Source organism: Phyllostomus discolor, chromosome 3 (genome assembly GCF_004126475.2).
Source record: "Phyllostomus discolor isolate MPI-MPIP mPhyDis1 chromosome 3, mPhyDis1.pri.v3, whole genome shotgun sequence".
NCBI classification, from domain to species: Eukaryota; Metazoa; Chordata; class Mammalia; order Chiroptera; family Phyllostomidae; genus Phyllostomus; species Phyllostomus discolor.
The window spans coordinates 175,246,780-175,272,788 of record NC_040905.2 but is presented as its reverse complement, the minus strand read 5'-3'; the positions used below and the strand labels follow the sequence as shown (position 1 = coordinate 175,272,788).

The following is a 26,009-nucleotide window of genomic DNA, read 5'->3' as shown; positions in this document are numbered from 1 at the left end:
AGGTAAAGATTCACTTATAAGGTTTATCTAAATTCTGTTATTAGGGATCCTATAAAATCTTAAGAACTATCAGTGATACTTTAATTACAACAGTTGGTAATATCTTTGAGTAATGCCTGGAGCTCTGGAAGTAGTCATATGTGAGTACAACAAGCACATCATTAAAATATATATTGACTCTATTTTTTTAATTTTTAAAAAATGTCTTAGTGAAATCTAATGGAAAAATACTTTTTCTCTGTGATTATTATATCCACAGACACACATCAAGTACCTCTGATATACAATTACACAATTTATTTCTAAAATAAAGTCTTGCAGTTAAAACTAAACTTAACAAGTTGCATTCGGCATTATAGAGTTTTTTAATTTTAGAAAACATGTTACGTTAGACACATACAACGTTAAGCAGGTACATTAATCAGCTCATGGGGGCTAACTTAAAAGTAGACTTCACCTACATGTATGTAAATTTACCTCTTGTTTCTGTCCAATTCCAAAAAAAATCTCTCCAACCACTGCCCTGTATCTTATACACTAGTCTTCAGGGAATGTTTTTTGTTTCTCTAAATGTAATCATTTAAGTTTTAAGTAAAACATTTTTAAATAAATTTTAATACTGCAGCTGCCGTTTTGGCAATGAGACTGTCACACAGAGAGCTGGTGTTAAAAGATCAGATTAAGAGCCTTCAACCCTGGCTCTGAGTGAGGCTTGCAGCCATGCAAGAGTGATTTTCCATGCCTCTGAAGAGACAGGAAATAGAATTCATCTTCCTCTAATAACCTGCCTCCTCCCCGCCCTCCAGATTATGTCCATCTGGCCTCAGGGTAAAGGCAAAGAGTCTGATGCTCACAGAATGCCCAGAAGAGTTAAGAAGGTGGGCGATGTTCTGACACAAAACATCAGAGAGGACTGGATTGGACACGAACAAACATGTCTGTGGCCCACACATTAGCAGCTATAAACACACCTTGGGAAACCGGAAAAAAAAAAAAAGAGCCAATTAAATCCAAAGTAAACAGAGTAAGAGATATACACAGAATTAGGATTTAGAAAACCACGACATGGGTCATTCATGACACATGAATCAAGGATGTCAACCAAGAAATGTCCAAAGTAGTGGGGAAATAAACAGTGAACGGTAAGATTATGATGCCTACCTGCTCCCAGCCTAAAGCAGAAAAGGAGCTGCCAGCATCTCCCCCATGGCTTTCTTCTACAGGGTACAACTTTCTCAGCCAATTAATTCCAGTCCAGTCTTGTTCAGCACCACCTACCATTACACATTTTGTTCCTACTGGGCCTGCTTCCACAAACAACATAACTCACGTGGGAAAACAACCTACTGGCAAATGAGCTCCACCCACACCCCCAAGACCTCCTTCCACTTCTAAACCTAACACCACAGATCCTGCAACCATGCCATGGGAAGCTGTTAGATGATTACATATAAGAGGTCTGTGCCTGCAGAGGCCTAATGCTACCCAAGGAATAATTCATACTTTTCCTTCTGCCTTGGCTGTGACCCCTCAGCCTGGTTACAGCTCTATGGGTCACCCATTCTTCCCATTCTCCACCTCCATAAAGCAGCACTGCTTCAAGTAAGAAGAAGCACACACTGATGTGGAGTGATGAGCAAAGGGCACCCAGGCCTTCCTAAAGAAATGCAATCAGGCCCCTTGACTCTCCTTCGCCTTTCCAGCTAACCTAGTCACAAGCAAATTCTGAGTGGAAATAGGTAAATGGGAATATAGTGGGTGGTGGTTTTGTGGTAACAGCTAAAGGGAGAGAAAGATAATACATCCTTTATTGTTTGCAATCCAGAATAGCATTTGAATTCAGGATTTTAACTCAGGTCCAGGGTTGGTGACATGAGCTCCCTGATGGGGGTGTATATATATCCAATGAAAGGTACCCATGGTTCCTGAGGTATAACCCAGTTCAGACCAAATGAGAAGTCACAGAGGACGCCACATCTCTTTAACATACATGCATGCACAAATACCAGCTGCACTGCCCACTGGTAGGCAGGTGAGAACCGCTCTCCAGAAAAGCAGCGGTGCAACAAAAAAGAACTGAAGGGTAGAAGGACAGTGCCTCAGTGCCTTCTATTCCACAACACATAGCACTTTGGCTGCAAAATATGCAGATATTTCTTTAGTTAGCGTCTTTCTTCTCACAGCTGATCTTCCCTGAGCAATGAAGGATTCCGTACTCTGGAAGCAAAAATTATCCCTTTCTAGCACATTTAACCTAAACTTTGCAACTGCCAAAAGCAAGTAAGCAAACAAAAATTAAAAAAAAAAAAAGCCACACGGAAGCCACCACGCACTAGGAATGCACCTCCTCATTCCAATGTGTGTGCATTTGCAGACAGCATGCACTGCCAGAGGAGGTGCGCGAGGGCATGGGAGCCGCATGCTGGTCTTGGCGATGAAGGAAGTCCGGAGCACTCAGAGCAGTTAATTCACTGATTCTGTCTTGCATATCTTTTCTCAAATACACAGGCAATATAAAGACTTCATCAAGTAATAATAAGTAACTTTTTAAGATCTGCTAGCCAAAGTCACATTAGTTTGTTTACTATATAAAGTACTTTTTATTTGGTAAGTTTTCTGCCAACTCCTACTGCCCAGTGACACAAATGTAGCACAAACTTTTGTCCTCTGTGCAATTTTTCAGTCTACCCTATTAGATGCCATTAAGGCAAACAGTCATAATTCTGAGCAACACTACATTGTCCAATGACAGCTAAATATTTTAACTGAATTTTCCTTTGCACATTAGAAAGTATTTCATTATATAAACACAACTATATTCCACTGAACATTAATAAGGTGTAGAAGTTGGAATATAAACATTACATCTTAAAAATGTGCAATACAAACACCAAGAGACTGACAAGGCCAAAGCATCAGTCCCACAATCCCTATTCTGCAAAACCACTGAAATGGCACCTTTTAGCCCAGTGCCTGAAACCGACTGCCTTACCTCTTGGGACAGGAAAGGAATGACTTGTGCACAGATAGCGTTCAGCCTCTTGACAATCTCTGCCTGCAAAAAAACCAAAACAAAAAAAAAGAAAGGAAAGCAATAAAGAGAACCGTCAGCTGGTTACAAATTCCCAAAATATTAACAGGATGATATTAAAACACACTTTATATTCTGGCTGGTATATTTCATACGGAAGAGGAAAACTCATCAGCAAGCCCATTAAAGGGAGGCAGTGACAACAGTGCCACATTAATAGCACAATTTATTAACCAGAATTCATCTTAAAAAGTCAACCTTCAAGAACCAGGACAACATAAAATGGAATTTAATTTTCATAAATGGAAATCAATTTTCAAAAGCCTCCAACAGGATCCTTATTCATTCTAATACGATTTTTCTCATAAAACCCTGAATTTTCAGAATTTAAATAGTAAATATACATTCTTCCCTATATCCCAGCTTCTTCAATTATTACTCAATGGAATTTTATAATCAAGTCCCCAACCTCCCAAAAGAACAGTACCTAGCCAACCCCCAAAAGTTCATTAATTCAGATCCTTAGTAATTAATTGTTGAAGAATGGTACATGTTCTTCAACCATAAAAACTTCCAAGTGTATTCACCAAGATTTTCTGTGTGAAGAGGCTTAGAACACACTAAAATCTTCCTATACTTAGCAGCAAGCAATATGTGTGTATATGAAGACTAACCTTGGGAATATCAATCAGCATTGTACTATGTTTCTGTAAAAGTCCCAATAATGTCAGATAACAAATTTTTCCCTAATAATTTTTGTAAGTATAAAAATTTACACCAATAGGATGCTAGAGTAAGGTGCAAAGAGGGATGGGAGGGAGGCAAAGAGGAAGGGGAGGAAGAAAGGGAGGTCACCACTATGTTTTCTTTAAAACGTGACCCAAAGCTTCACCAGTGGTCATTATAATTCGTATTATCAAATGGCTCCCTATAGACTTTGGCATGTGACATGTGAACACTTTTTTTTTAATACACATACATATGGAAAAGCTTATATTTTAATGATAGGGTGGGCAAAAGAAGAGGAGTGTTGAGAGACACAAAACAAAGCAATTACTATTCTTGATACACTCTTAAAATAAATTCCATCAGGGTCAGTTCCTCATTTTGTAAGAGGACAAAATGCTCTTTTTTCTTACAAAGTCATTACCAGAATGACAGCGACACTCTGCTTGTGCAACCTAGGTTTCCTTCTTTCATCAGCAATCCTTTTGACTTCACAGCTAAGCAATCTTTTAAATGCACCTTAAAAACTTTGCCAGGCAAGAGTAAACACAAATTTACCATAAAGTTTCAAAACCCAAGCTTCCCATTCCAGTTCTGCATTCCTAACAGGATGGACAAAAACCCAGCACCAACAAGCAGAAGTGAGTAAGGACCCAACTGTGCTGACCTGATTTAATTTACGGCACTGGCCCCATGGAGCATTTAGCTCTCCTTTAAGAATGCTTAAACCACCATGAAAAGCTGCAATGGGAATCACCGAATCACTCTCCAACCTGGATGAACACATACCACAGTGGTTATGGGGTGAAATTCCAGTGTGAGCTGAGAAAACAGACGGGCATTCGCCAGTCTAAAAGCACGGCATCTCAAAGGCATTTGGTTGTTAAGCTTTTTGTAGGGAGAGGTGGGGGGAGAGAAGAAAAGATAATGAGACACTTTGGGGCAGACCAAACTGATGATTCTAATGCTTAGAACCATCTGCCAAGCATATTTTCCTCATTATGTTGTTTACATAAATAAAATAGTCCCTTGCTAGAACGGTTGAAAAATGTGTGGGCACATAAGAAAACTGAGTTTTTTAGTTTGCCTGCATAATCTAGGCAATAAAAACTACTCTTGAGGAAACTTACTCAGTTGGCAAAATAAAGACCAAGAGATATTTATTTGGCTCCTTTAACTTTGGACCTAGGCTATTTTAAGTCTGACAACTATAAAAAAAACTCCAGTTCTTTAAAAATAAATGCAGAAAAGTTATTTTATCGATTCATGTATATTAACACACATACATAACAGAAAAGGGAGGAGGGTGCCTTCCAAACATTTTCTTTAAAGGCCTCCTTTTGTTTAAAAGACTTCTTAATTTCTTTAAGTTGTCATGCCAATGGATTTTCATGGTCAGGCTAATTGGCAGCAGGGGGGTGGGATGTGTGTGTGATTTCATAAAATTAAGCCGGTCATTCCTCACTTTGAAAGCTAAAGTTGCCTCGGAAACACCCCTGCTTTCATGGTCATCTAATTTTGCTTCTTTTGTCCCATAGGACCCAGCTTTTGGGAGGCATCATTTATTTACAGGCCTTTCCACTGGGCTTCAGTGATCAGCCAATAATACTGTGGACACACACTTCTAATGGCCTATGTTTTGAAACTGAGTCTAATCTAATGGCGTGAGGCCCAAACTCCTTTTCCAGCACAGCCATTAAAGGATGTAGGTTATTGCTGTTGTCACCATTGATATTTGTCATTGTAATGTAATTAGGGCCCTAAAATGATGCATTACAGCCCTTGGCATAGCTTCTATTAAAATCTTTTCTTCTGCTCACTGAACTGCGACCTGCTTTCTGATGAATAACAGACAGACAGCTTTAGGGTAAGGAGCAAATTCATCAAAGAAGTATTTTTCAGCTTTGGGGAAAAAGGGGAAAACAGGCAACCTAGAAGAAAGAGCACTAGGGGAGGAAAAGCCACAATACACATTTGAATTTCATCTGACCACTTGAAATTCTGATTGTGTCTGATGAATCTTGCTTAGACAATATATTCCCAGTCTTCGAATCACATGGTTAATCAGGGCTCTAATCTGCTATCCATCAGCCTATGCCAGCGCTGTAGCTTCCAATCAAATTTATAGGTGATGTGGCTCATGCATCCCTGAGCAAGTACATTCACAGATCGCCGTTTAAACAGGCAGAGATTCTGAAATACTACTGTTAGGGATACTGGATGGTATCATAGTATTCGATGCTTTATGGACACTGACACTGCTAAGTATTGTCTTCGGTTGCCCATTATATACCAAAATAGCATTAATGGCCCCAATAAAAGAACAATTGTTCATGTCAAAATATAGCAAAAAGATTGTTTTTTGCAGCCACAGTTTGTCAAACACATTAACAATTTTTGACACTTCTATTATGTCTTCCTCTATCCATCAAAATATTCATTTAAAAAAGGTATACATATTTTCCCACCCTCGACTCACTACCATTCTATATTTCACCCTTCTGTAATTCCCACCTTTATGCCACCCCTTCACTAAAAATAAAAAGAACCAATGAAAATAACTACCCCAATTTAAAAATGACCCATTTGAGCAAAATATTTTAACAAAACATTAACTATAAAAGGCATTCTATGAAAATTCCTTACCTATGCATTTAACACCCGGCCCGTGAAAGCTGACAAGCTAACTCCAGAGCGGGGAAGCCAGTGGACTAGAAGCATCAGTAATGAAACACAAACACACTGAGAAGAACCTTTTATCCTTTTTTTCTTCACACCCCAACTCAAGAACCAACAGAAATGCATTAACGACCTTGCATCATGGAGAAGCAAGGCCATGCATTGACAAGAATGCCACCATTCAATCACTAGATTAAAAAGCAACAAACACTAAAGTACACTATCAAAAACTTACTTTATCACTTACAACAAATTACTTTAGTCATTTAAGTAAGACAAAACACTAGTTAAGCCTACACCTAAATCGAATTACAACCTCTCAAATAGTTCTAGTACAATAAATCTAAATTTCATTTGGATTTCTGCCAATATAATTTCCTTTAAAAAAACTAAACAAATTTTATTTTAACCACATAATAAACCTGAGAGAAAATACAGGTGACTTTATTTTAGATGTGTCAAAAGTGAACACTTTAAAAAATGTTTGAGAATGTTTAGCCTCTCATTGAAATAGGAAGAACATTATTAGAGTATTATTGAAATGAAACAGAATAACAAAACATTATTAGAAAACCATTTCAGCAGCCAAACAGAAAAAAAAAAATAAACAGAAAAAGAACAATAACAAAATAAACCCAAAATACTAGTTTCAGAAAAACATTCTTGAATAACATTTCACAATTAATTTGTTTTCTACGGTGGTTTCTCTGCCAAAACTTCATTTCAAAAATGACTCTATTTTATTATGTGTTTATCAAGAACATAATACCCACTATATATAGACACTTTTTAAAAAGTGAAGAAAAATTCCTTCTAATTCTGTCTGAAATCTTTTGTGGAGTTAAGTGCCAATAAATCTTGCAACTCTTTTATCCTCCTTGTACCACCGCAGAACCAAGACTGTTATTTTAACTCAATCAGAAAATAAATTATCTTGATTTGTTCATCTATCTACTCCAAATTTTCTGAGAAACACTGTAAGGTCTGAAACTGATCTTACCTGCCCCTAGATTTAAAAATTCAGAGGACTAATGAGAAGAAATTCTTCCCAACTTAGTTAAAATTCACACTAAACATAACAGAAGTATTCAAGTAGTACTAATTCTCTACCCAGACAACTCAGTTTTTATCTTGTTTTTATCTCCCAAAGGAGTGGTTCCAACTACCAAGACTTCTTTTTTTTTTTTTTTACACAAAGTATCAACATGTCGTAAAAGCTCTCATCATCCCACTTCGTCCAGGGAGAAAGAGGTACTGCCTAAGGAGTACTCGATTGGAACTGAAAGCACCAATGTTCAACCATTTGTTTGCCCTTTACTCCAGGAGTGTAACTAAAGCAATGATTCTACTGATGTTAATACCTTCAAGCAATGTCAGCCTGCTCTGTGCTTTGAACTCAGGTTTATGCTATTTTCCCGTGTGCTAATAAGTATGCAGTGCACACACCAAAGTGCTCCATCTGTCTGCCCTAACAAGATATGGGTGCTACAGGAAGTAGGAATACGCAGGACATCTTTCCTGGAGAGTATGACAGTACACCTCCACTTCATGAAACTATTCCAATCTGTCCTCAAAGGCAAGGTGGTATTTTACTTGAAGCGTTTTTGCAATGGTCAGAAAACAGCACCCGTCTCTCACCTCTTAAAGCTTTTTAAAAGATCTTTAAGGGAAATCCCAGATATTTGCCTATTATCATACCTCCATCTACCAGGCTCTGGTTATTGTTTAAACACTACTCCAAATATTAAGACTGACTGACACATTATCAAGGCTGAGAATAATGACCATTGTGCCTTACGTCCAATTACTTCTACAAGGTCAAACCATTTCAGTTGTCAGGTCTGAAAAACACTGTAGCCAATGCAATCTTGGTTATGCTCAGCTCCACCAGAGGGGCAGGACAGGGAAAATGGAAAAAAGATGGGAGGGGAAAGCAGGGTGTCAGGAATAGGGGAAAAATGTCTTTCTTCATGAGCTTAAATTCAGCCTTCATGGAACAAGGTAGGGCTGGTCACAGACCCTGATTACTCGGAGTACTCAACACCCACACCCAAGTTGGCAAACACCTGTCTACTCAGCACTCCTGTGCCAGCAAACCCCACCAGCTACTTTTTTATTTCTCTTCCCCTCTCCTTCCTCTCTGAAACTGAATCTGAACCTCTACCTACCTACCTACCTCCCCCACTCTATCTCTTCCCTCCTCCCACTCTTTGTCCTACTGTCTTAAATGTACAGCAGCCTTTGAGTGTTGATTCACAATCAAGCATTTTGATAGTCAGCTATTAACAGAGGGGACAAATATTCTTTGTGCCCACCGTAGGTGAAGATCATTCACAATGTTTTTCCCCAACATGATCTATGTGATTAAAATGTATGTGTGAGAATTACCTAAAAGACAAAAGAACTTTGGATACTGGAATAAAACCAAAAAGAAAAACAAAATCACTAACTTCATACCAAGTTCTCATCATGGATACTTATCACCAGAAAAACAACAACTCACCTTTCACACATTGAGAGCCATGCTATATTTCTTACTGTTTTCATAGCTTAGGCTAAATACTTTTTTAAAAATTATCTCCATTTTTCAACAAAGCTTCATCAGTATACACACTCCTCAACACCTCCTTTCCTCTTGTCCTTTCTATTCTAGCCTCTTCCCAATTATATAAAGTTTCAACTCTTTGAAGCCATAACTGCCAAGATACCCTTCCATCCATCCCGTTAGATTGTGTTCTTGCTTTGTTCAATAGCCAGCTCTTATTAAAACAGGTTCGCTCTTCTGCTGTCTGCACTTCTACTGCTCCGCCAAATACTTCCACTACCAAATAGGCAGAGCAGACAAGTGAATCCATAGACACCGGCCTGGCCAAAGCACAAAGGAGGACAAGCAAAGGTCTGACCCCAGCATCAGGAAAGATAGGAATGAACAAAGCATGGCAAAGATGAAGGAGGTCCCCAGATCTTCCCATGGCCTTTCTCTCTGCATCACTGCAGTCTCCACCCACAGGACACCTACCTCCTCAGACATTTTCACTGCCCCTCCTCTACGACTCCACTCCCTCTGCCCGATTAAGTCTTTTCCTCACGGCATTTCTTATAATCCTCTGAAATTAGCTGACATGTTTTATTTTCATGAACTTCTCATGTACTTCTCAAACTTTAATGTGTATACTAATCACATGGGAATCATGTTCAAATCCAGCCTGGAGTGAAGTCTGAGAGTCTATACCCCTAACAAAGTCCAAGGTAACATGATGCTGTGGGTCCAGAAGACACCATGAGAACTAAGGTTCCAAAGAATGCAGGCTCAATGAAGGCAGAGATATCTTTGTCTACAGCCTCAGTGCCTAGTATGTGAAAGACACTCAAAAACATTTGTTGAATTAAGAGAAAAAACTGCAGCTTGTGTTAGGTGCTTAGAATCTCCAGAAATCTTTGCAAGCTTGCCGAAATTAGGAATTATTACAGCAAAACCTGCTTAGAGTCTGATTTGGTTTATTTACCTTCCCAACACACATCCTTTCTGGCATTTAGGATGGCAAACTACTCAAAAATAGAAGTAATCACAGAGAACTGCCAAAAAAAAATGCACATTCACTCAGCACAATTCCTCACTGATAAGTAAATGATTAAAGCTTCCATCCTGAGAACTTTGCAGGACATGTTTTAAAGGACTATTTTAGATATATGAAAGAGAAGCCGCTTAACCTCCTTCCTGAGATTACGCACAAGAGACTGCCATCACCTGACCCACTGGAATTGGGGTAACAGTAAAGAAGTCGCACTGGACAGGCACCTTGTGTACTGAGTCACAGTCAGTCTCCACAGTGGTATCTCCACAGTGAACCAGCGGGATGATCCCAACAGCCTAAGGAGAGGCCCTAGCCATGCACCTGCATCTGTGGTGTCACAAGAACTAAGAGTGGGTTCTGATAGTCTGAGGTGCAGTGGGTTATAGGAATTACATACACCACTACACAAGTGGACTAGCTTGCACATTATCAACCCCACTGAACACCTGGACAGTCAGAGATGGACTTGGGGAGCCAGGGACACAGTTGTTGTGTGAGAACTCCTAGGGAGAACATGCTGTGGGAATTCCTCACAAACAAGGTCTGAGAACGCTACAGCCCCAGATGGGTGGGGTCCCAGGTATGGACTCCTATCCACAGTGCCCCTCCCCACTGTCCCTGAAACCTGTCTGAATATTCTCACTGTAGAAGGGTTCTACTAGTTAGAAGTTTTTACTTAGAACCTACTAATTCCTTGCCTGTTTTTATCATTTTGTTTTTTTTTGTTATCATTGGTACAGGATGTCCCACACAAAAATCCACTACTGCTCACTGAATCCGCACCCAAATTCTTTTAATGACTCACAAAGGTGTGACCCCTGTACACTAGTTAAGAATTTAAGAGGAAAAAAGTCCCATACCACAAACTGAGAACTCTCTATAATAAAAAATAATAACAGTATTTCTTATGAATCAGGCTCACATCTACTTTTGCTTATTTTCTTCTCCTAATACTTTATGAAGCAGGTTGAGAAAATTAAAGGTATAGAGAACTATTGTCACCTATTTTTGCTCCTGTATTCCTAGTTATTTTTAAAATGTATTTCAGGCTTTTAATTGTGCAAGCAGTTCAAAATATTTAAACACATGTATATTAGGTAAAAGCCAAAACCATGAAGGTATTGCTTTCTGCCCGTTCAAATATTTATCAAGCACCTACTATTTATCAGGCCGATTTTAGGGGATGAATGAGGACACTGGGGTGAACAAGACAAGTTCCTGCGGTCATGGAGTTCACATCATCAGGGTGAAAGACAGAAGCAAACAAATTAAGTATATAAATTGGAATTTCTAATACTGAAAAATGCTAAGAAGATAAAATTACGGGTCTAAGAGAAAAGCCTAGGGCAGGGGTGGTGGTGGTATGGTTTAGATAACATCAAGAAAGGACAAATTAAAAAGTAACTTAAAAGCTGAGAGGTGGCTGGACGAGGTATCTCCCAAAGCAGGTTCCACACCAAGTTGTGCAGATATCATTAACAAGTATTACATATACATTAAGAGCTGATCCCTGATCAGATCACAGAGCTTAAACAAAGTAAAACAGGTTTCTTTCTTGTTGGACATCTCAGAGCCTCTCATTTGATAATGTTAGTTATAAATCTTTGAAAAGGAGCACATAAAATGCAGTCCTAATCAAACCTCTTTGACTATAAAACTCTTTCTTCTCAAAGCTCTTTAAAGGAGATTATATTACGTGGGAAACATTGAGTTAGTCAGTGGTTTCCAGCCCTGGCTTTACACTAGCATTACAAGTGAAATCTTTCACAAACACCAACGCCCAGGCCTCATCCCAGACCAATGAACTCACACTCTCAGAGGGTACAGCCCACCTGTCAGTATTTTATTTTAAAACTCCCCGGGTGATTCTAATGTACAGGCAGGATTGAAAACCATTAAGCCAGAGCACAGGATGCATGCAATAAAAACTAAGTGAAAAATAAGGACAGAAAGGGTTCACTGGGGTCAGACTGTGGAAGGTCTTGAATGCCACACTCAAGAGCTTGAACTTTATTTGGAAGGCAGCAAAGACCTATCAAGGACAATTCCTAGGAAAGCTATGATAAATACCAGACAGGAGGTTAAGACACTCCAGTACATTTCTGCCCTCCACCCCCTCCCCTTTCTCGCCACTGATTATATTTGAGTGGCTGTGGAAGGACAGAGGAGATTTATAACCACAAAACATACCACAAGAGGAAAGATGGAGAATGAAAGATAATTTCAGAATAGAAACAATATGAATTCCCATAGAGTCACAGACTTAGGAAATTCAACAAGATGCTTTCAGATATCGGCTCATTCATTCACTCCTACCCTAAGCTAGCAGCTATGGTACAAACAGGATTGAATGCCCAATTGATCCGGGTCCTTGAAGCATTTATAATCTAGTACACCAGAAGAGCAAATGGAAATGAGCATAGTAACAGACACCATGTGGTACCTAGGTAGTACACAGAGGAGCCCTAGAAATGCATAAGTGAGGCTGGCAGAAACCCCTTCTGGCTAAAGTTAATATTGCACTCTCTCCAAAGCAATATGTAATCCGTATCAATTCCAGTTTTCAATAATTGTCTACAATACTGTCAGGCACAGCATTACGGTTCGAGAAAGAGTAGGTGAACAAGATTTATAGAGCTCATAATCTAGCAAATGAGACAGACATTTTTTAAAATGTAGGGTATTTTTAAATCTTAACAGGGGACCCTGTTTCCCAGACTAACTGATGGTGAAGTGAGCCTGCTGGACAAAGAGAAGGACAGGGCAAAAGGGCAAAAATGATCCAAACAGTGAGGGACATTCATAATGAACAAGTGGGACAAGTGAAAGGGAACGGGGGTGGCATAAAATAAGGCTGAAGAAGCAGATGCAGAAGTGCCTGGTGTGCCAGCATTATCTCCACCTGGGTTAGTCCAGTTAGGAGGTGACTGTATTACTCACAGTCAGAGTCATTTTAAATATGGTGGCTCAGGGTGCCAGTCATCATAGCTGTCACCGTGTCACCACCACCATCCTACAATTCATGGAGGGCTTCCTCTATGCTAAACATTTCATTTAAACTCTGAACAATTTTAACAGGATTACTTCTTCCCATTTTACAGATAAAGCCAAGGAAGAGTTAAGTGGTTAAGTAAATTCACCATGATCAGGCAGTGGGAGAGACGTACACACATGTGGGAGTAACTGGGAGTAAATTCCAAGGGGCCAGAGGATGACCTGGGCGCGGCTAACATGAGAGAGAAAAGCAATCAGCACCTTCCCCTGGACTTCTGGCTTGAGCAATTGGGTGGATGCAGCTGGCATTTGCTGAGATAAAGATCACTGGACCAAGCACGGGCTTGTGGAAGATGTCTTTTTAGGACATGTTGAGTTTCAGTACCTGTGAATTCTCAGTTACATGTAATGGTCTCAGAGGAGAAATCTGGGCTACAGAAGAAAAAATTTGTGGATCCATCTACTAAGCAACATGGACAAGATCACCTATGTAAAGGGTAAAAGGAAAGGAGAACATAGAGGCATACTGGGAATATTGGCTGGATCTCCAGGAATAAGAGGGCCCCCTAAAGAATAGCCCAATATCAACAGATAGAGAAGTGTACCCTGAGCTCCTTAAGTGCAGATAAGGGTGCAGAGAGAGCAAAGGCTGCAGATGCAGCGATTAGCCAGACCAGCACAGGAGTCCAGGCATAAGAAGAGTCTGATGGAACGATGGTGAGCGCAAGGAAAGGAGACACACTGGACATGGAGAATTAGCAGCACACTGAACTCTACTAGATTTGGACAATGAAAGTAAGAAGTCCATGATTCCAACATGTAAAGTCTGGATATGGTGCTACCATTCATTCAAACAGGAAATCACTTGGCTGGTTTCAAGGTCTGTTTCTGGGTAGTTATGGAGAGGCAAGGGCAAAACCCAGATTCAAGTGATAAAACATTGTGGAAAGCACACCACATGCTGTGAATGATACAACTGTGCAGTCTCAAGTCCCAGATTGACTCTAATTACTAATCCAGCCGAACCATGACTCTAAACAAACCCCTAAGTGATTTTGGACTCCATTCCTACAACCATGAAATGGGAAGAACAGCAGCTGCCCCATGCCTAGCTGGCAGAAATAGTTAGGAGGGTAGACTTGTGAATACAATCTTTTAAGGTTAAGTAGTTCTTTTCTAAAACAGGACTGAGATTACACAGTGCTACAAAGTGAGTAGCTGTATTGTTGGACACCAATTCAAGCTTAGGGATCTTCTTGTCTCTCAATTAACACATCCCTCCCTGGTGTGTCAGAAGGGGAGCAGGCTCACTGACACAGTAATAACAGGGGACAGATAGTAGGACAGTGCCTCCCAATCGATTGTAAAGAGAAGTGAGGTCACAGGCCCAGGCCCAGAAAATTTGCTATTTCCTACTTTCTTGAACTGTGACCCAGAAAAGACATTCTCAGTATTTATGTTTTGCTACTGGCAAAGGACTTCTCTTCCTCTTTTCTTGGTAAACAGATTCTTGCCCTGGATGCAGTAAATTTTATATATAGTAATAAAAGTAAAGAACAGAAGGTTGGGGGTAGAGGAAAAGAACTGGAGGGAAAAATCAAGCTTAATTTCAAAGCCTCTTACAATTGAAGACTACAGAATAACAGTTATACGAGTTATAGAAATACATGCTTTCCATCAAGAAGACAAGAGAAATGAAAAACAAAAATTCTCCGTAAGACAAGCTATTTGGAATTCAGAAGTGCTCGAAAGAATTTAAACAAGTTCTGCATTAACCAAAGCAAACTGCATAGTCTCTTACAGCTTCCTACTTATGAATGTGTCAACTGCCTTGACATAACCTACTATTTTGCACATGACCCCACCACGCTGAACTTAATCTTACCCTTAACCTAACTACCTTATCTCTGAACTTACCTTCTCTTTTAGGGATTACATTTTCCTTTATTTTATGAACTTCAATTTCAGTCTACTCCTAATTTATAAAAACAACCCTAACAAACCTTTCGATTCAGTAACTAGTTTACAGCAGTGCTACTGAAAAGTAGTCACCCCCAAACTGTTATCCACTGGCCAGAAGATAATGGGCTTGTGCTGGAACTAAGCTCACTATTGTTTAGTTCAGTTAGGTGGATTTTTTAATTCTTTTGGTTTTATTTATTTATTTGTCTATTTTTTAAACAAAGGCATTCTCCATAAAGTAGTATGTCAATTTATAGTCTGGAACTAGCCCCTTACCATATCGCCCACCTTTAAAAAACAGCGGAGTCCACAGACTACTCTGAGCAGCACTGCTCTGGAGCAGCACTTCTAAATCGCAGACTGTCCTCTTACTGCCTGGACCTTTACAATAAGTGGTAGGTAAGTTTCTTCGGGGCAACAAGTCTCTAACACAGCCTTAATAAACAGTGTAGGTCATGATTCCCTGTCTGGTTTACATACAGAAGCTACGTGTGCATAGTTATATTTAACTACTTAAGGGTAGGTGATGGCTTAAAAATCAGTTCTGCAGACACCCCAAGCCAGAGGGTCTCCCACTCGATCATGCTGCCTGACAGTCTGTTGCTGTGCTAAAACATACAAACAAAAGACTACATGGTTATAAACAGTATTTTCTTATTCCTAAATGATGGGGTTAAGAAGGGACTGAAAGATGTTACAGAGCTTTAGGATGTTTTGTTGTGTCCCACAACAAAAAATACTGCAAAACTGGAGTTTTGCTTGGTTTATCTTAACATTAAATCAATTTTCTGCAGAGAATGTGCTTAAAGAAGAACCAAATTAAAATAAAATATACTACTTCATGATTCTTTCTGCCTAAAATATTGCTCAAGAATTAGAAGTCAATATGGGCAGGCAGCCATTGAAAGGTGAGAAGAAAGGACACAGAATTTGAAAGGGTAGGTACCCATCTCTGTGGAGTCTCGGTGAGCAGGGGAGGGAGACGAGGAAAGTGCCCCTGCTCTTCTCTGTAGCAATGTGCCCAACCAACAGCCACCAGCTGGAGCTCAGCCAGGGTACCTAAAGCAAGGTACCAAAAAAATTACTTGAATTTGCTGAATTATTCCAGAGGTGGAACAGAGGTTATGCAGACACCGTACTATGTATTAATCTTGACATGCTAATTGGGGGTCTCATTCAGGCAGCACATGGATCCCCATGTACTATGTAAACTACACCATGGAAATAAGAAATGACATAGATATGACAGCAACTTTAGACATTTCCGGGTCCCTGCTACTTAAAATGCGGTCAGTGGACCAGCAGCATCAACATCACCTGGGTGTTAGAAATGGAGAATATCAGGCCCCATCCTGGCCTGCAGAAACAGAATCTGATTTTAACATGATCCCCAGTGGCTTGTATACACATTAAAGTTTGAGAAGCACTGCTCTAGTTCACTGGTTCTCAACCTAGCTACACTTCAGAATCACCCCTGGAGCTTCAGAAAAAATACTGATGCCCAGGTCCCAGGTTAGGAGACCGTGGAACCAGCCTTTTTATAAACACACTGATCTAGTCCTATCCCCTCCGTTTTATGAATATGGATGAGGAACCGAGACTCAGAAAACATAAATGATTTACCAAGATTACAGGTAGTTACTGGCTGAATTTAGATCCTAAAAAATATTTAGGATTTTGATGCCCATATAAAATGTGGAAGACACCACAGGTTATCAGTAAATCAAAATGAACTTTAAAGATCTAAGGTTTCATTTTACTATATACTGTACTGTTCTTTTGTGCTTTGAAAAGAAATAAAGGCATATCCATGTTTATTTTACATACTACCTTTTAAACCTTGACCTGTATTTTTGAGAGGAGTTATGGGAGCATCCTTCTCCATCTGCCACAACCAGCAGAGACTCAGTACAGCCTCAGCCTTTGGCTCCTGCCTAGGTCAGCAGTTAGGTCAGAGTGGTAGAACCATGGGTGATTCTTTCAATTTCTTTTGCTTTATAAAATTTCTCTAATGTGAATGAATATATTATTTTAGCCAAAAAAAAAGCACTTCAAAACTATCTTTAAAAAAAATCTCAATTTAACCCAAAAAACAAGGCAATAACTGTGTTCTGATTATAAGTTCCCCAAAGTGGAGAACTGATACTTAGCACACCGAAGATGAGAAAGTTCTGCCGCAACTGCTGACCCTTTTGGTGGTTGATGATTATGTCATTACATTTAAATTGCCCATAAATTAGCGCTAGATACATGGGCATGCGGTGGGAGGTGTGGGTGGAGTGAAGGAAATTAAAAGCTGCGGTCAGACTTGAAAAAAAAAAATACCCCATAAAGCAACGTATGTTTCTGACAGTTGAAAACAGACTGCATGACAGACAGCAAAACCACATTTCTGCATTTTTTTTTCTTTTGGAATGGATCTGTGGCTTCATGCCACCAAGCAATATTTTGGTTTACCAAAATGTACTCTATGGCCTTTTTAATTTCATGTTTACTTAACTTTCCTTACTATCACTGCTGTTCTCACTCAACTACAACAGCTTAAGACTAGCATCTAAAGGAGTTAAGTTTAAAATACAGTCTAAAATGCCTCACATTAGAAAAAAAGAAAATTAACCGCACACATAAAATTCACATGGACTAAAGCACCCATTGTCATTTCAGTATTTAGCTTATACATAATTAACAATTAAAAGAATTTTCTTTCAAAATATAGTAGTGATTTCTCAGGATAATTACAGACGCAGCCTCATGTTTACATGAAATTTCTCAACACAAAGGAAACAGAATCACTGACCTATCTACTGTCCTTGGCCAAATCATATAAAAGTTAAAAAGAAACAGAGGAAAAGAATGAGTAGAACAAAGAGGTTCCATAACTGATGAGTAATTTAGAGGACTATGTGTCTATTTTTAATGTTAAAAAACTTGAAAAGGAAAAAGAAAGAAAAAGAGATAATTTGCAAACTCCCACTATTATATCTTATATAAAGGTGATAGCGGTAATCAAGCAAAACAAAGAGAAACACTCTCCCGTACCCTGACACAAGAGTGAAACACCTTTCTTAAAATCTTAAGTTCCTAGAACCACTGCCCACAAAGGGCTGCTGAGCCAAGTCCACTGTAGTCTGAGTATAGAATAAAGGCACAAATATGGAGTCTTGCTGCAGAAGAATCCTAGATGTCCTTGGCAAGACTACAGATTTGCCAGGAGATGAGGGGAACACAAGGATATGAAGACATGAAGATGGAGAAGCTCATCTCACTTTCCTTCCCTCCTCCTGCTATCACCCCTCCCTAGGCACCCAGCCCCTCGCATAATCAAGACCAAGTTTCCCTCTCTAAGGTCCCTTTACCTATTAATGGTACGTACTATGATTCTGCCCGTATGTAGAGGTCACTGTCTTAGGCTTTTCTCCTATGCATTCCTACAGCATCCAATGAGCTGCTAGGGTCACCTGGGTTCCTCCTTTCCCCACATGACACCAGCCCAACCCTGTCCCTCTCCATCATGTATTGAAAATTAAACAGACATGATTCTTCCCTACTGTCTGTTTACCTTCCTTTTGCTTTCCTTCAATAGCCAATGTACTAGAACTACTATTCAAGGCCTTAATGCACCCCAAACATACCTTCTTCATCATTTTCACCTGTATCACCCAACCAAGCTGGAAACGCTAACCTCAGCCTGAATATGTGCAGCATTTTCCTCATTCTGTGGCTTCCACTTGGAACCCTCCCCTTCTTTGCCTCCTGCCTAAGTAATCCCCCACTAAAATGTCCCTCTATCCTCTCTAACAGCATCCTGAATCACTTGTGAGCCTTAGGAAGGCTTCCTCCTCTTCTGTCTACATCACAACAGTGTCATCACTACACTGCCTTGCCCCCCCCACACACACACAGATCAGAATCTCCAAAGAGGCAAGTGTTCTACCTCTCACAACTCGTTAGCTCTCAAAGCGCCTTGCACATAACATGAGGTCAAGTAGCATTTGTTGAATGATTAAAAGCCACCATAGCCTTTGCCTTCTATCTGAGGTGGCCAACACTAACTCGCCCTTAACCAAGTAACTCTCTCAACGAAGGAAGAATACAAAAAAACCTCTGAGGATTAAGTACTTTTTCAGGTTTAAGTCTTTAGGTTATAATCTTAATCTCTGTAGGTCCAGTTCTAGATATTTCAGTTTGAGAAACTAAATATTTTCACTCAGAAAGTTAATTTTGTGGGTACGCCTCAAACAAACAAACATGACAAAAGCATGACCCCAAACTATAAAACTGAGAATCAAAATGAGTGGAATTAAATCTAACCTGGGAAGCAGGCATGAATAGCCATCTCTCGCAATCCAAGTCCAACAAAGAGCTCACCAAATTTTTTTCTCTATGCACCCTAATCTAATGCAAAATATCCTAAGAGTTCTTGCTTAGATTATAAGGAAATCCTATCAGCTCTCCTTAGATCTGGTTAAAGCAGCTCTTAACGATGGGCCTCCTTGTTAGGTCAGCCACAGCAAGCGTTTGGAAATGAGCTGCCATATTAAAAAGCAAGGTTTTTGTACATAAATGTGCCAAAGACCCAGCCTCTCCTAGATCCCATGAATGTAAGAAAAAGGCTTTCAAGGAAGTAGAGCTGTCATCTCTACATTCCTGGAACTTACATAAAGGAAGAGCTCACTGGAATTTTGGAGGACACAATTTCTCCATTAAGAGGCCCAAACAAGCATTTTGTCTTTTCCAACTTAGCCAGAAAAATGTTCAAGCAAGGAACTGTGGAATTACCACCATGCTTTTTATTGGCCACTTTAGGTGAACTATAATATTTTTCGAGGTTAACCAAGGCAGACATACTTAGAGGTAATAAGCCACACTCCAAAACAGTTCTATGTCCCAACAAAATCAAAAGCCTTTAAAATAGTTACCCACATTCATAGCAGAGTGCAACAGAGTATGCCGGGGGAGGGGAAGTGCAGAGTAAACCCAAGCTCAAGTAAAACTGAGGTCCACTGATCAGTGCCCACACATCCAAATATAAATGACCCTCTGTTGTAGACTCACAGGCTGCTTAGAAAACCCAAGGTTCCATTTTGTTTATTCATTACAATGTGATTAGGACTACACAAAGTCAAACAATGCATTTTCACCTACACATGAAAGAGGAGGACTCTTTTGCAGCAAGATCTGCAAAATTCCTCAGCTGGGGCAGATCAGACCAAGGTGTCAATGCTGAATTCTCAGGTGGCCCAATCTGTCGTGTACATCTTTGTACTAACCGCAGGGGTATCCAGAAAATTGGCTAAAATGACTAAGAGTGCTCAGCATGGACAGAGGACCTGGGCAAATATAGTATGACACTTGAAAAACTGTTACCTACTAAAGAGCTATGACTAATTCTGAGATCTTCAATGGGTAAGCAGGACACATGGGCATCATTTTAAGAAAGAAATTTCTGCTAGCCCAATGATTCCAATAAAAAAGTCTATTACTCCATCTTCTTCAGGAAAAAGATGGTTATAGAACACCCCCAATCTGAACTTGAAATAAGAGCCTACTACCATTTATTTACTCATGATGAGCCCATCATGAGAAAGGGAAGAGAAAACCATTTGTATAGTTTGACAGGTTCTCTCAAAATGACATAACTAGCTAGAGAAGCCAGACAAAACTGATTAGATGCTGGCAACACCTCTACATGGTGGCGACTAGAAATACCTGTAGACAGTGCCAAACATCCTTGGGAGAAAGCAACTGTCCCAGTTTGAGACCACTGCTCTAGAGAAATAGTTCTCAAACCCCTTTCTTTGGGTCCCGGTTTCCTCACTGTACCAGTGAGCGCCAAGGACTCCTTTCCCACAGAAAGGGGCACACAATTATGCATGTAAGTTCAAGGGCTACATGGATCCTTTTAAAACCCGGCCAATGACCTCCATTGCCATTGTCACCCTAGGCAGACACTCAATGGTTTTTCAGGCCTCTGGACAGTCTGTGTGGTTACAAAAAGGTACTGTGCCTGTGTTTGAAATTTCATGGTCAGAGGCACAAAATATACACAGGCTTGTGGGCATTAGGCCATGAGCCAGCAGTGGACGCTGCAGTAAAGATGAACCAGTTTGCTCACTAACCCAGTGTACTTCTCCTCACAAAAACAAACACACAAACAAAAACTATTTTTCCCTAATCAGGAATATCTAACCAACTCAGAACCATACATGGCTTTGCAGCTCTGGAGCCCTGAATGAAAACTACGCTCAATATTTTCACTCAACAGTTACATAAAGGAACTGTTTTACAAATTAAAACCGGCATCTGAAGACAAAGCTATTTCCACTTACTAAAAAAAAAGTGTTCCTTTCACTTGCACGGCCAGTGAAACACAGCCAGAGCAGAACTGCCACGCTGAGCGCTGGGGTCCAGCAGCCAGGTGGAAAGAGCCACTTTAGTTTATGAGAGGGCTGCTCCCCAACTATATCACACTGATCAAAAAGGTCTAAGGGCACAGAACTTGCTGATCTGAGAATTCAAACAGCATCTTTCTGATACAAATTTATACCTAAAAAGGATACCCACTATTACTTGTAACACGTAAGCTCACAGTATACAGAACATAGCAGACTGACTAGATACATTAAAAAAAATAATAATAAAACAAGCTTGCCATATTTAAATAGTCACTAAGGAGGAAGGTATGGCTAATGGTTCAGAACACAACTCTGAAGGGGGACCTCATGGATATGAATCCCTACTCTGTAACTTACTGGCTGTAAAGCCCTGGGCAAATTTCTCAGTGTCTCTTCACTGTAGTTTCCATACATAACAAGGACAACCAAATTGCTTCCTCAAAGGATTATGAATTAAACAAATTTATACATCCAAAGCACTTACTGCATCACCTGGTACACAGGAGGCACTCAGTAAATGTTAACTGTTTGTATTATCATTAATATTCTCCAAAGATACACATATGGAAAAATCTGTTAACTATATGTGGTCACCAACATGCTCAACCTAGAAAAGGACATGTAAGATGTGGCCTAATGGCTCAAAGTAAGGTCCTTCAAAACATACTAGTTATTTCCTTCATATGTAAAATTGCTTTTAAACCATAACTCCTCAACTAGAATGCTCTAGTGTCAAGCAATGAAATTAGGAACAGAGCTTCTGCTAATGCTGGTCATTTTAAAATCATCTGATGTAAAAGCTGAAAGATTCTCTAGAAATAAATCATCATCTGGAAATAAATCAAATCCTAAATTTTAAAAATGCCCAATTGCCAGCTCAAGGACCTCTGGCAGAACTACGGTGCGAACTCCTAACCTTGGATGGCCTGCCCAAGGCCTATTTTGCTCATCACACAGCCAAAGAGCAAAGAAACAGAGGTCAGAAATGGTTGACAAGCAGACGTAGAGCACTATGGGAAGTAAAACAAAAAACGAAAGCATTCCTTCAGTTTTTCCAACAATGATTCATTCATTGAGCTCTACCAAACATTGTTTTAAGCGCTAGTAAGAAAATACACTCTTCCCTTTGGAACTTACATTTTAGTGAAGAAACCTGATCTCTGCTTGACTCATCAGTTCAAAAGGGCCAAGATTAAACATTTCCCCCTTCTTTTATTTACCTAAGATTAACATAAAAACCAAGTTGAAAAGTCCAAACCATCCCTTAGTAAAGGATCCCGATGAAGTGATGCAAGAAACCTCAGAACTTAAGATATCAAGCTGTTTGCCAGTCTACACACATGCTTTCTGACCCAGGGAGTCTGTAGGTAAATCTTAGCTGGAGAAACTGACATATCCATTGGATCCTGGCAGGGTAACCAATCAAACGACAGCTAACAAACTACTACATATCCCCTTCAACACTTTGGGAGAAAATTCTTGGACTATATCATAATTCATTTAATTTCAGAAGTTGTATGATTAAATATATGCCAAAAGAAAAGCATAACAATTGATCACTTGAACGAAGCACTCTTCCCAAATACAGGAGGGAGGGACCCAAAAACCCCCAGAATTTATTTATAAAAATTGTGCATTGATTCCTTACATGTTTAAACTTCAGTCACCTTCAAAGTACTCTCTCTCCATGCAATACTTTTTCAAGACATTTCTTTCCACAGCTCAAAACAGTTTTTGAACTCGTTGATTTTGAGGCCTTTTAGTGCTTCTGCCATTTTTTGTTTCACCACTTCCACATCAGCAAAAACGTTTTCCTTTGAGGACTTTTTTCATCCAAGAAACAAGAAAATGTTGCTTGGGGTAAGATGGGGTGAATAGGGAGAGTGGAGCATGGGGGTAATGCCGTTTCTGGTCAAAAACTGCTGAGCACTCAGTGTGGTATTGGCAGGTGCACTCGTAAATCACCCATCGTGAAATGGGCAAGCGTGCTGAAAGTCTTCAAAACAAATTCACTGAAGCCGAACGCAGCCTCTCACAAGAATACCAGCTGGTACACTGATACAGATGGGTTCCTAGAACACTCACCATGCAGAGGAAGTATAAGGTGTCTGCCCTCCAGAAGGTAATTCTGGCTTTTTTGGTCCACCCCCATATGTTTTTATTTTTTATACATGTTTTACAATAACTGCTGTAGTTCTGCATCCACATTACTTTCGCCTGAATGCTAGACTTAAGAGAATCAGTGAATTCTAACCATCTACGAATTAACTACAGACTTCATCATTTAACACCTGAGTCATTTTATTCATCCTCATGAAGGGAGAAATGCTTTAGCAACATTACTAGGGCTTAAATAAAATGATAAAAAAGTACCTAATAAAATACAAAATCTATGTGCATATATCTATATAGGTAGATATAGGGTACAGCAAAAATAAGTCTACAGTTATTTGTATGGAAAATGATACAATAATTAATAAATAATAATACAAGAATAAACTGTTTTGCATACTCACAAAAGTACACCTACCTCTGCTCCACCCTGTGTAGATAAAATATGAAGTACTCTATATATAATATATAGACAGATAGATACCCATTTCTATTCACAGCTTAAGTAGGTTAATTTTTTTGGACTTAAATAAAACCTCTGAAAACTGTTGTTAAAGGGGACTTTCTGATACTAAAAAGAAGTGATAGGAAGTCTCAATTTCTTTCACTGGGTCATAGAAGAAAATAACTAATTAAAACAAAACAGTCATCTTAGACCAAAGAGGCTAAAAGAGATCTTGGTATTCCTTTACACTCTAAGTTAAGAAAAGCAGTCCTGAGAAGTTAGAGTACTCAGCAGTATCACACAGCTGGTAACTGGCAAAGTCAGAACTAGAATCTGAATGTCCTGACTCAAGTATTTTGAGATCGTATCTTGGTAGGACACAGTATTCCAAACACACCATTTGGAATACTGGAATTGATCAGTATTCTGAACTTGACCAGTGATCTGAAACTGAGTCAAACTCAGGGCCCATTATATTTTAGTGGCTGGCTGATCTCAAGAAGTTATTTAATTTCTCTTTGTCTCAGCCTCCTCAATATATAAAATGGAAATATAATAATAATCTTATAAAGTTGTTGTGAAAATAACTGAAATATCAGCTGCATAAGAAGCTCTCTAAAACCGCTTGTTAAAATTATAACTCTTTCAACGCTGTCCCATCTTCACTAATAAAATACACAAATATCTTCAAAGTTCCTATCCCTTGAAAAGAACTAGAAGTTTGCATTTTTACTGGCTTGGAGGGAAGTTAGCTAAACACACCACAGTGTAGTTAAGATCATTATCTCCCCACATTCAAACCACATGCACACTGACCTATTAATAGTACAAGAATTCTATACACAGACTAGTGATAGAACGATGTTCAAACTGAATTTTAAATTCAGTTAGGAAGAATTCATGTCTGCATCTTCAAAAAGGCAGATTCCACATGCTAAAATACACATATTCTACTTCAACTAGCCTAACTCTCCTGAAAGGCACACCAAGTTCAGGTGCTTTTACTTTCCCTTTCCTTCCTGCCTGGCACTTTCCACAAACTTCACAAGTAGGCACCACAGACCTATCCAAGCTGGGAAGCTCTGCATTTGTTATCCTGCAAACTATATATGCCCCTAAAAATATTAAATCACACATATTCTTGGCTGGATCAATCCAAAGGCAAGTACTCTCTCATTCACCAAATATTTCCTGAGCACCTACTGTGTGACTGGCACTGTTCTCAGCACCAAAGAACAATAAACACCCATGTTGCCATGGAGCTCACACTCCAGCAGAAGGGAGACTGGCAAGAAATGAGTTTATATCCAGTACAGTGTTAGCATAGTGCACTTTAAGAATGTGGAAACAGGCAGTTTTATTAAGCACTTTGTTAAAAGGGGATCTAAGCTTCATATTTTAAATTGTAGATCCTAGCCTCGGTTTGGCCAAGACCCAGGCATTGAAGAGTAGAGGGAATAAGACAGAGGCTCTGTACTCACACACAAACCGTCAAAGGTCAGACCTCAAACTAAAGGTGATATGGTCACACCTCCTAGACTGCCAGTAGCACCCCTTGTTCCTCATGTTGCATAGAGTCAAGCACGCATCAGAGAAACAAGCACACTATTTGCTGTTTGAAAACAGCTCGGTCAGTCGGTGATCAAGAAACATTATTTCCTTTTCTTCCAGGGCCAGAAAAGGCTCTGGCTATGTGACCTCAGGCCCTTTGCAGACCTACATAGACCCTGGTCTACCGGCCAGCAGCATGCTGATCCTCCAGTATTGTGACACTGGGCTAGTCTAAGCCCTTAAGCCTCAGTGTCATCTGTTCAAGAAGGCTAGTGGAATGACACTGCTTGGCAAACTGTCGGGTACTCCTCTGACAGAAGCTATTTAAATAAATACATGGATCCAAGCTTGCTACTTGCTTTACAGGAACATCAGGAAGATTAAGGAGAACACAGAAAATGTCTTAAGCTCTCTGTAAAGAAAGAGTACTAGAGTTCATAATTTCTACGATTACTATGCTTTCCATGTTACACTTCCTTGCATTTTCAAATTCTTTAACCAAAACAATCCACAGACCTTCAGAAGCAGCATAGAGAATC

At 39.6% G+C, this 26,009-nt stretch overlaps 1 protein-coding gene across 6 annotated transcripts in view; it reads right to left on the bottom strand.

Annotated features, from left to right (window-relative positions):
• The window catches only part of LOC114493155 (transducin-like enhancer protein 4), a 145,509-nt gene that overhangs the window by 107,679 nt on the left and 11,821 nt on the right, over positions 1 to 26,009 (bottom strand). For all 6 annotated transcript variants that reach the window (XM_028507888.2, XM_028507895.2, XM_028507948.2 and 3 more), the window contains exon 5: positions 2,993 to 3,055. In XM_028507888.2, coding sequence (XP_028363689.1) covers positions 2,993 to 3,055 — 63 coding nt within the window. The remainder of the gene's footprint in view (positions 1 to 2,992; positions 3,056 to 26,009) is intronic.